The following is a 13308-nucleotide window of genomic DNA, read 5'->3' on the forward strand; positions in this document are numbered from 1 at the left end:
TTTAAAATCAAATAGATTAATTATTAGTGATGGTAAACGAAGTCAATGAACAATACTTTTCAATTAGCACTAGATATGTAAATTGTCGATTGATTTCCTAAGGATAAAACTATAAAATTCAATAGATATATTGTGAGAATATCAAATCAATCATCTGATGTAATCTTATATTTATAACTAATTTAATCAGAGTTGAAATTTGTTTAAAAAAATATAAGGTAGAGATTATGCTGTAGTCCATGACTTGCAGTAGGAGTTACTCCAATAGCGTTGTTTTCAATTGTTCTTTTTTTTTCCTAAAAAAGTAATTTTATGTGTACCCGGGAAAAAATGATCAGATCTGATCAGACATGAACAGGCATGAGTCTTCAGGTCTGATCAGGTATGAAAAATGACCGGGTCTGATCAGACCTGGCCAGGCATGTTCAGGTCTGATCAGATCTGTTCATGTCTGACTCGATCAGGTCCATAAAAAAAAAAAAAAATCGGTGCCGACGGGGATTCGAACCGTACACCTCGCGCTCTTCAGACTGACACTTTACCTCTTGACCAAATGATTCATCTTAACTTGAGAGTATCTTTCGAGCTACTTCAAGTAATTCAAATTTTATACATGATTTATCCTTATAGTTAACGGAGTTCTATACCTAATTTATTAATTATTAATAATTAATCATATATTACAGTGATTTATTCGGAACGGCTATGTATTTTTTTTCGCTCCATTAACATATGGTTCTACACTGAGAGAGAATTTTATTCAATAGTAATAAAACAGTTTATTTGGACTTGAAAAAAAATTTAGTTAATATTAATAAAATTATATTTCATATAAATAAAATTATATTAGTATTTAATAAAATTTCATAAGTATTTAATAAAATTTTCTTAAATACTAATATGTGTTTATTAAAATAACCACGAACGACGCTTTCGTTTGCTGTCATTAATACGAATATTAAGTCATTAAAAGAAATAATCTCAAAAAAAAAAAAATTAATATTCATCAATTAATTATAATATATTCAAATATATTTTCACAGTAAAGTCTTTTAATAAATAGTATTAAGATTTTTTAACAAGACATCCTAACCTAACCTATTTGTTTACTTCATGACGAATCACATGTAGAGATTTTTAAATAATAAAAATAAATAAATATTCGATTGAATTTATGAAATCATAGTCTTTATTTTTAACAAATGCGTCCCTACATTGTCTGGTTTTCTGCTTCTGTTTTCATTTTATTAAATAATGTCTAACTCTTATCGATTCATTTGTGAAATTTTTAAATTTAAGTGCATAAAAATTAACATCCACTCGGATAACAACAGTTGTAGACTTTGTATTTCAAAATATAGTTCCGACAAAATTCAATTTTACTTAATTATTTATTCAATTAATTACTGATCAATACTTGTTAGTTAGTTGATTAATGAATTTTCTTTATATTACATGTAGATAAATATTCATTACATACTAAGAAACATTTATTAGTATTTAATAAAATTTTTATTAGTATTTAAGGAAATTTAATTAATATTTAATAAATTTTTATTTGGGATTAGCCAAATAAACGTTTTATTAAATAGTAATAAAATTTCATTACTATTAAATAAAATTGTCTCTCAGTGTTGGCTAGATATCAGACATGGACAGGTCTGATCAGGTCTGAGCGTATTTAAGGCTTCAGACATGAACAGACATGAGCAGGCATGAACAGGTCTGATCAGATCTGAACGTATTTAACGCTACAGACATGAACAGACATGAGCAGGCATGAACAGGTCTGATCAGGTCTGAGCGTATTTAATGCTTCAGACATGAACAGGCATGAACAGGTCTGATCAGGTATAATTTCAGGCCTGATCATACATGAACAGGCCTGCTCAGGTCTAATTTCAGGCCTGATCAGATATGAACAGGTCTGCTCAGGTCTAATTTCAGGCCTGATCAGATATGAACAGGTCTGATCAGTCCTGATCATTTTTTCCCGGGTAATTAGTGATAATTAGTATCAATTATCATATTAATTTAATAAAAAAAAATGAATGTAAATAAAAAAATACTTTTTCAGAACTCAGGCGTTTCTTTTTGCTTTCGGACTCTGTGGACGTATCATTTGATGACTTCGATTTCTTCGAATAAGACACTTGTACCGGTTTATATGGCGAAATTTGACCTTCAAGGACTCTTAATTCTCTATTTAAAAATTCGAGATTTTCTAAGAAAAAAAAAATAATTAATAAATAATAATAATAATAGTAATAACAATAATAATAATAGATATTACGTACTTGATATTACAATTACTTGGGCATCAAAATATAGCCATGGTTTCTTTTTACCCACACGCCATTCTACCACGTACGATGTATCTGAATCTTCACTTTCGGGATCGAATACGTTAAGATCAAAATCTTTAATCCACATCACTGGGATACCAACCGTAAATTGACCGTCGTCTTTTCCTCCGATCCATTTAACGAGTGCTAATAACTCATCAGACATTATCTTCGAAATTATCAAATTATCTATCACATAAATAAAACTTTGGTTGACGGTTATGAAAAGTTTTTGACGGAAGAGATCTTGACTTACAATTATTAATATTGTAAATAGATATTATTTAACAAATGAAAATTGAAATTAGCTATTCTAACCGCCAAATATATTTTAATAATATTTTAAACCATGAAAGATATTGATAAGAGAACTAAGAAGAAAAGACGAGGTCCGTACTCGCAGTATAGTAAATTTGGAAGTAATAGCTGTATTCCAGAAAGAACTCAACGTTATTGGCGAGCAAAGTATGCATGGTATTAGTAATTAAGCAAAAAATTTCGACTTGTACACAAAAAAAAAATTCACTTAGACATAAAAAAATTTTTCTAAGGACTTAATTGTTTTGGAGCAGGGAAAAAAATTTTTTTAAGCAGTAAATTATTTTGAGTGAATGAATATTTATTTCAACCAAAATAATTTTGGTTTTTCTTGTGACAGTTTTCTCAAAATAACAATTTCTTTAATCAATAAAATTTCTTTCTGTATATTGTATTAACTTATTGATTTATGTTTTTTTTTATTTAATCAAATAGTCCCAGAAATGACACCTCACGTGAATTAAAACGATTATCTTCGACTTGGAAATCCGTTGAAAAGACTTTAAATCAGTTAATGAATGTAGATGAAAAGAATTTAATAACAAACGATCACTTCAATAATCATACAATTAAAATACAAGTAATGATAACTTCGGACGATTTTTTAGCTGTAATATAATACAGAAAAGCACCAACTCTAATTTCAATTTCAATTTCAATTTATTTACCAGTATTAATACACGATTTAGTCGTGTCCCATAGAGTTGAGAAATGTCAACTGTGTATGGGACTGGTTACAATACAGAGTGTCCCAGAAGTAACGGACGGCATTGTAGCATCTGATAAACAAAATAATTCTGAGACGAAAAGTCCTTAGCCATTTTTTAATCAGACACATAGATAATTAATTATTAATTAAAATAACGTCCTTCTATGCGTTAGAGAGAGAGCACTAGTGTCAAGTCAAGTGCGTTCCAACGAAGACGCTTGCACGTGTGAATGTGTAAGTAAATATGTGTGACTACGTTAGCTATAGAAACTAGTTAATCATACAGTTAGTTGTGTCTTTGTTTGGCACATACTTTACTGGACACTGGCGCTCTCTCTCTCTCTCTAACAAATAAAGAGACGTTATTTTTAATGAATAATTAATTATCTATGCGATTAATTGAAAAATGGCTAAGGACTTTTCGTCTCAGAATTATTTTTTTCATCAGATGCTATAATGGCGTCCGTGACTTTTGGGACACCCTGTATAAAATATAATATATAGGGTATAAATATAAATTTTAAAATATAAAAATTGAACGATATAAAAAATAATAACAAAATAAAAAAAATAATAACAGAAAAGTAAATCTAAATATAGGTGAAAATATTTATGTTTATCCCGAGGCAAAAATCCCTTCCTCCCTATACCAGACAGTTAGCTTTTCCCTAATATATTTTTTCTTTCCTGTTAGATTCTTTAAGCTAAGTGGCAACTCATTAAAATATTTGATAGCATTGTAATAGGCATTCTTTTTACTGATTTCTTTATATATCTTAGGAAATGTAATTAATTTGTATCTAGTATTAGACTTATTATTTCTATATAGTATTTTACAATTTTCATAATAATATACAATAGAGGAAATAACAAAATTACTGGTGATATTTGCCGTGTGCGACATCTTGGTTCTGTTTTTTATAGATTTTATTGTAGATCTAAGTGGTTTTAGAGCAGTATCGTTAGCCCCCCCCCCCCCCATGCAATAATGCCGTATCCAATTATACATTCAAATAGAGCTTGATAAATGATTTTTAATGATTTAGGATCTAAGATTTCAGATAACCTGTACAGTACATAATTTAAGTATCTAGTTTTTTTACAAACTTCCTTAATATGACAGTCCCATCTCATAAAACAATCAATATACACCCCCAAGTATTTACAGTTAGTTACTCTTTTAATGTTCTTACTAGCTATACATATATTTACTTCAGGCGGAACACTATCAACATAACAGCCAAAAGTCATGAAAACAGTTTTGTCTGTATTGAGCGATAATTGTTTAACTTTGAGCCAAGTATCTAACGAGTTTAGCCAGTTTTCCATCTTTCTAATGACTTCTTTCCAGGTCCTTCCAGTGCACAAGACGGCAGTGTCATCTGCATAAAATACGAGACAATTTTGAGGGAGCAATTATAATAATTTTTTTACTGTCGAAAATTCTTTTTGTGCTTTATTAATAGAAAGTATTAGTTTCTTGATTTGCTTATTTTACAAAATGTTAATGGGGAATTTAAAATTATTTAATATAAATTTATTATTAGTCATATAATTTATAGTGGTTAATCGAAAAGTCTGTACATTTTTCTTTATTTACCCCAAAGCTTTAAATTTACCGTAAACGCCAAAAAACACTTCAAAATGTATTTTTTTTATTTTTCATTCATTTTTCTATTTTAAAATTTTAATTTGTTAGTTGGAAGTCATGATCAATATATTTCTAGTCATAGAATATTTAAATTATTTAAAAATAGAGTGCTTTTGTGAATTATGTTAAAAATGTGCCCAGTTATTATTTTATTTAAAAGTTTAATTAATTTTATTTTAAGGATGATAATATACTGGAGTCTGAAAATAATGAAAGTGATGTAGATCGTTATTGCAATCAAAATGTTACTGAACAAATTTCATCATCTAAGGAAAGAATAGGTGATAAGAAAACTCTTAATTTAACAAAAGAAAATTTAATCAATTATTTACTTATAATGGCGACTAAATGGAAACATGGAATGACTTACACTGTTGCTTTAGATATGCTTAAATTAATAAATATCAACACTAATAGCTTGAATAATCACAGTTCAAAACATTACTGGAAGAAAATTGTCAATCACTATTCGCAAAATCCCAAAGTACATTACATTTTTATTCACTATGGTTTTTACTTGGGACAAACAGTTGATACGTCTGCTACTTGTAAAAAATGCCACTCTAAAATAAATACAGAATCAAATGAAAGATTTTTTCTACAGCTATCACTGAAGAAGCAGCTTATCGAAATTTTTGAAACGACGAATGCGCATAATTTATATTCGAAAAACCGTGAGAAAATTTGTCAATACTTCATTGAAGATATTTACGATGGAAAGTTATACAAGAATAAAATTAAAAAAGAAGATGACATCATATCAATTAATTTTAGTACTGACGGCGTACCAATATTCGACAATTCGAAGACATCAGCATATCCCGTGTTATGTACCATTAATGAATTCCATCCGGCTGAGCGACGTAATCATATCATGCTTTCTAGTATTTGGTTCGGTGCAGGTAAGCCTAAGAGCATGAATGATTACTTAAAGCCTTTTTGTTAACGAAGCAAAAGAACTCGCTGAGAGTGGTTTTTAAAATACATTTAATAACAAAATACATAGTAAAAAATTAATTGTTCTTCTGGGGATTTGTGATGCTGTTGCAAGGCCATTGGTTAGATGCTCTACTCAATTTAATGGTGAATACGGATGTGGCTTGTGTCTCCATCCGGGTGAGAGGGTAGAAAAAGACCGTGAACATGTACGAGTTTACCCTATAACTTAAGGGAAGATTTATGGAGATGGTTTAAGATCGAACGAAAAATATTTAAAACAGTCAGAAGAAATTAAAAAGGATAAAAAGAAGGGGATCAAGCAAAAGTCTATACTGTGTGACTTAAATGATTTTGATATTATTAAGAATTTAGATGTAGACTGGATGCATTGTGTTGGGTTAGGAGTTTGCAGACAGTTTGGAGATTCGTGGTTTGATAAAAAAAATCATAAGGAAAAATTTTACTTTGGGCACTGTCTTAAACAAGTTGATTATCTCCTTCTTTCAATGCTCCCAGCGATGTCAGACCGAGCTCATTTTAAAGCTCACGAATGGATTGTTTTTTTACTAGCATATAGTTTACCTATTTTAAAAAGTTGTTTTAAGAAAGAATATGTTGAACATTGGGCTTTATCGGTAGAGGGAATTTCTATTTTAGTAGAGGAATATATTGCTAAGTCTGAAATATTGTATGCTAAACAATGCTTAATTGATTTTGTTTCTGAAGTTGAAACTCTCTATGGAAAAAAATTTATTACTTTCAATGTTCATCAGTTAGCGCATTTACCGGAGAGTGTTGAAAATTGGGGGCCTCTATTCACACACAGCGCATTCATTTATGAGGATTTTTATCAAACCATGCAAAAATACGTCAATAGTCCAAACGGCGTAACTACACAAATGTGTGATGGTTTTCGTTTGAAACTTGTAATTAATCGTTTATTTATTATTTGTGAAAAAGATCATACTTTAAATCAGCGTGAATATTTAGAAAATATCTTAAGAACTAAACCTAAACTGACGTCAACTTTAAAGATAGGAAATATTGGTATTTTAGGTAAACCAATCATCACAAAAAAACTATCGAGAAATTTATACTTAGCTATAAGAAGTATATATATATATATATATATATATATATATATATATATATATATATATATATATATATATACTAGCTGACCCGGCAAACGTTGTTTTGCCATGTGAATAATTTCTAGAGAATTTCTAGTGTAGAAAAAAAATTACTAACTTATTGGAAGTGTATAAGGATGTGGAATATGAGTGAAAAAGGCCTGGAGCGCTGTGAACGATGAGGGAATGTTGTTTAAAAATAACAAAACACCAAACATTAATTGTTTTAATTTATTAAAAGTAATAATTATTTATATAATTAATTAATTACATAATATTCATCTCTTAATGCTGCAGCGTAAACAATATTTTTTGTTAGCCCGTCTTTAGCTAATACAAACAAACTTGATCACTCATCGATCACTCATTGATCACTCTCGATCACTCATCGACAACGTCTTAACATTTATTAGCTCTGCGTCTATTGACAGTAAAACGGTGTGATTGTCGTTGTTCTAATCTCATGACTTCATTGCGTTCAGCTCGTATATCGTCTGATTGTTCTTGACGCAATTGCGCCATTCTCACACGCGCTCCAGTATTTTCTTCCTGAACTTGTTCTTCGGTTTTTTGGGCTCTTCTATTTCGAATGCTTCTAGATTTATTTGTATCACGGCTCAAATTGGCCCCTTTGTGTTTTGTTGGCATTGTTCACTGTACAATACAAAACACACATGAATAGAACTGATTGAATTATTTAATTATTATATTAATCATTTATTTTATCTTTGATTACATTAAATATACATGTAAAAATTAGATAGTTTCACGAAAGCGAAAAATTTTATGATTCTTAATTATATCGAAAATACATATTGTTAGAAATAGTGAAAAAAATTTTCTGTCGAAGTTGGAGCTCTTATAAGTAAACACAAAAAAAAATTTCCCGATTTTAATAAAAATCTAACTTTCACCGAATTCGTTTTTCACCATTCCCAACAATATTTTCGTTATAAATAAGAAAGAATAATTTTTGATTTTATAATAAACGTAAAAAATAATTTATACTTACAACTCAATAGCCGTTGTTTGCGGGAACTCGTGACACGTGTTGAGTATTTTAGAGGTTATGTAAGTCACTTAATTAACTGATCGTGCGATTTACACTCAAAATTAATCATTTTATTAGTTATTAATAATTAATTATATTCAATAATATTAGTTATTAATAAATAAATAATAAAGTTACTCGAGAATATATTTGATATGAGAGTTACACTGAGATAGTAAAAATGTTTAACTACTACGCTTGAAGCATAAACACTAATAATAGCCGAAAACTTTAGAGGTAACATCCCTACTCCGTGCTGTTTACAGGGTGAGAAGTGACACCGGTAGACACATGGAGGGGATAACTTACCAAGTGATAATAATTGATGTTATCGAGCGGGATAGAAAATGATAAAATTATGAAAATGACTATTAAAAAGCAAGGGTTGGTGATAAAAAAGTGCAAATTTAGAGTTGTATGTATTTTTTGATGCCACATAATAAAAAAATAAAAAAAAAAAAAATTTTATCAAAAAAATAAAAAAAAAATTTTTAGGGTGAACACCCCTTATCACTTAGAGGTTAGAAAAATAGATAGTAGCCGATTCTCAGGCTTACTGAATATGCATAAAAAATTTCATGAGAATCGGTCAAGCCGTTTCGGAGGAGTATATATATATATATATATATATTGTTACGTCCGAGTGACGATAACACAATTAATTAATCAGTTCCTTAAATTTGAGACTAATCACTGAAGATTATATGTCTCGGGAGGCGGGAACCGCGCCTATAGGCAACTGCACGCGGGTTTTTAATGGACAATGGATTCACGAATTTATAATGAACCGTGAGGAATTCCGGCTCTTTTGGGGTATCCCTTTTGGGGTAGGTCGGGGCACAAGCGAAAGAGAAGACAAGTGAGTTTGTATGGAATAGAACTGAGAAAGAATTATACCTGTATGAATAAATACTGTTATCGTTGGGTCCTCATCCAAGTACCTGAGCGTCCGAAATACTAAGGGCGTTGACCGATGGTAATGACTGGCGACTAATTAAGTAAATGGTTAAGTTAGTTAATCAAGGTAATTCATTAACAAATCCGTAATATTCGAATAACTTACGATTGTTTATTATGATAAATTTTAAATACAAGAGTAATTATCGATGATTGACTGGTTGGAATTCAGAATTTAATTATTTGATAGTTAAAGTTTTGAACAATACTGAACTACTGATCACACCCACGGTTATAGGAAGTACTGGTGCTTCTCGGTTGTCGTAGTTGGGTTTTTATACACTCACAAGTCCCTTCTCTTCATTTACAATTTTAATAACCCTTAGTATAAAATTTTGGTGGGATTTCTAGATAACAGGCTACGGAATTCGGCGTTTGGGAATCACTATGCAATAGCAACGCTAATGCATAAACACTCTTGCTTATTTTCTGGGAGTTAACGCGGTCGGGTTAATTTCGGTTACCTACGGGATTCCTATGTCTCCGGACTTCGTCCCGTGACTCAGCGGTTGTTTGCTCAGGTGAGAATGCTCGCGATGGGATTGTTCTGTATGATCGCGTCTGACTTTCCCCTTATCTTTCCGAATAAGTTTCTTACAGTGAGATTTTCTTATCTCAACAACAAAATTTCATGTTTTCGAACTGAATAGTTGGATTTTCGATAGTGGCCGATGTTGTCCAGTGGTTTTCGGTTTTGTAATTTTCTATTTCTTATTTTCGACTTGGCGACTATTTATTTAGGACGCGTGGGGTATCGCGATTTGTGCTTACGTACCGTACGTATTCTGTTGTTTCGAGATTCCTCTATTGATAGTTATTATTCCCTTTTTTCACGATGGTCGAACCGTAATTATTTTTCTTTTCTAAATTTCGGCTAGCTGATAACCGTATGCAGCGACTCAGATTATTTACTCGAGAGTTGAAATATCTTTTGTTTGATTTATTTTCTCGATCCAAGGAATTGTTTGAATAACTATTTTTAAATGTGAATTAATTATTTAAGCCGATAACTTGTCAACCAATATAATATAAAACGCAGAAATAATTAACCGTTTCTGTCTTAATACAATTAAGCTAATTTGTAACTTTCTAATTATTAATATTTATTTTATTAAAGCCGATGGCTTGTCTATTGAATTTGGGCACTCGGTAAATTCAATTCAATAAATATTTAATGTAAGAAAAATATCACGGACCGTAATACTGGTTACCGACTTCCCGATGAGTGCCGCCTTTGCTTCCGCGGCTGGGGTTTTTATATCCGCGGATCCGCCATTATACCATGGTGGCTGGTCGCGTAGCCAGGCTCAGGCATTGCCGTGTTACGTAACTCGTTTGAAAAAGGGTTTATATGCGTCAAATATATAATCGAATGCATTATAATGCGATATACGAAGTCGTGTCCAACTTGACCACAGATATCTATAAAAAATATATCGCAATTAAAGGTATATCATCTCATATTCCATTATTATTAATTATTCTATTATTAATATAGGATATTCATCAATAATACATTATCTTTATGCATAAACCATACATTCATCAATATGTTACTTCGCATATGCACGATTCTTATGTGTATCGATAAATATACGGTGTTACATATATTCTTCATATATTGCACATGATATACAGCACATATAGTTTCATGTGCTGGTGATATAGCAGATGATGCATGGATTACCATACATCAACGATCATACCATTCATGCAACCGTACATTCGTCATTCATTTGCAATACATCGTACGATATATTTTTAATAATCTGTAGTATTTCTATGCAGGAATGCGCGAAGAATATTTTTATTAAAGGTCATGTTCGTGGAATTTGGCCGGTGGCTATTTTTATTCAAGGTCATGTTTAGCAGCTGGTTGCTTCCCCCATGGCTGCATACGCGATGGGCTCCTAGATAAAAAGTTATTTGCCGGCGTTTACAGGCGGTTTTTCGGGACAACCGAAAATAATGTTTTTCTCTCAGAACCTTTTGGTAACGAGTAGTCGCAACTAAGACGATAAGCTTTTTCAAATCTCGCTCGAGTAATATTCTTATCTGTGTTTTCCTTTCGTCTTATGTAAAAACAAAAAAAATGTTTTTTAAAAAGAGTTGTTTAAGGGTACGGTGTTACAGTAGTTCGTAGTTCCATCATTAATTAAGGATTTTTACTGATTAGTTATTCATTAATGTATTACGCGTGGCCGTAACAATATATATATATATATATATATATATATATATATATATATATATATATATATATATATATATATATATATATATATATATATACTAGCTGACCCGGCAAACGTTGTTTTGCCATATAAATAATTTCCTAGTAATTTCTAGTGTAGACAAAAAATAGCTTACTTATTGTAAGTATGTATGTATGTTAGAATGTGTTTATTGTATGTATGTAAGAATGTAGTATATGCGTGAAATAAGCATGGAGCGCTGTGAACGATGAGGGAATATAAAAATAACAAAAGGCAAACATTATTTTTAAGTTATTATAATTTATTCCTTAAAATTATATATCATTAATTAAACAATTACGACAGTAACACTATTAAACAATATCAATCTTTTAATGCAATATTAAACAATATCAATCTTTTAAATAGAGTAATGTTCGTGCAAAGGCACCAAAATCATCCGCACGATTACACAATTCAAAAAATGCAGTGAGTGTAGTTTTAGGTGGATTTATTGCACGATCAATCGCTGTCTCGTTCGTGAAAAATACACGCTGACCGTTTTCAAGATGGATGGCTAACTGAACAACTGCTGGATCCCGTTCATGAATTGGAAAACCAAAGATACGCCAAGCAGCTTCATTGGAGCTGATGTACCGACCAATTTGGTAGAGCGTTATTTCATCGTTTTTATTCACTGGAGGAGCATTCACATTAGTATTTTCCACTCTAAACACAGCCATATCACTGCCTTTATGGACATACTTGCAAATGTATTTGATGCTCTTCACAGAACTGCAGAACTCAACATTAATATGAGCATTATATGTCTTGCTCAGCAGAGGCGAATATGGCACCACCCAACGATTGTCAATATCAATGTCTGTGTTGATGATATTTTTAATAAATGATTGTCCGCCATTTTCAGGATTTCTTCGACGATATATTGGGTATCCGTCGACATTTGTGACCGTATCATTGGTAAAATCTTTAGGGAAATTTTTAGTACATTTTCCATCAGCCATGCAAGGCGATGAACTATTAAGAGTACCACATGGACCATGAATCATGTTTGTTGTAACAATATCAAACAGCAGTTGGTCAGTGGATGGATCTGGAATTTCCGCAGAAATGATACTATCGATTTCTTCAGGACGGATTTTGTCGATGAACCAAACCAAAATGTGTGCATGAGGTAATCCTCGCTTTTGCCACTCAACCGAATACATCCAGCAACGTGTGGGACCAAATACATGTGATTTAGTAATGAAACTTATTAAAGACTTCAACTTTTGTCTGAACACACGTGCTGTAATGTCATGGCGATGTATTGCATTTTGGCCAGGCAGTAGCAAAGATGAAATCTCTGGCCATTTTGGATTACATGTGAACGTGATAAATAAACATGGTCGTCCATATTCGCGCACGAAAGTCAGAGCATCCTGTATATATTCTTGCATATGACGTGGACTGCCTACGTACGATGATGGTAAAATGACATGGTTACCAATTTCGGCGACGTCGGCGTTGTTGTTGATAGCGTCTCGCAAATGAATGTACTCTTCCGCACGCAGCTTTTGTTGATTATATCGTAAGTATCGTAGTCGTTTGCTCTCAATCTTCGCGTACATGTCGACCATGAATTGTTGATAAAGCTCACGACATCGTAAAATGACGTTGTCCAGGCCACGTCTAATCATTAATCGGTACGCATAATAATCCTTTGAGCTAACGTTCTTGTTTGTTTCAGCTTCTGTAATATTTGTTCATAAAAATTAATTTAAATTTATTACGTTCAATAATTTAATTGTTTTATTAAATGATTAAAGATCAAATTAATAATCAATGAAGTACCTGATACGGGATCTCGTTGTTTTATGTTTATGCAATATCCGTCTTGTCCCTTCCAGAATATTAGCGGATATTGGAGAGCGTCATATGAACGATGTGTGTCAGCAATGAACTGAAGATTATTATTTCTTCTACGAATCACAATTTCTCGTGCAGCTG

General features: G+C 31.5%; 1 protein-coding gene across 1 annotated transcript; it reads right to left on the reverse strand.

Moving 5' to 3' along the window:
* Positions 1-11711: 11711 nt before the first annotated feature.
* On the reverse strand, positions 11712-12929 carry LOC123266072. Its single transcript, XM_044730105.1, has one exon. The coding sequence runs from the start codon at positions 12927-12929 to the stop codon at positions 11712-11714; it is 1218 nt and encodes a 405-aa protein (XP_044586040.1).
* Between the last annotated feature and the right edge of the window lie 379 nt (positions 12930-13308).

Source organism: Cotesia glomerata, linkage group LG5 (assembly GCF_020080835.1).
Source record: "Cotesia glomerata isolate CgM1 linkage group LG5, MPM_Cglom_v2.3, whole genome shotgun sequence".
NCBI classification, from domain to species: Eukaryota; Metazoa; Arthropoda; class Insecta; order Hymenoptera; family Braconidae; genus Cotesia; species Cotesia glomerata.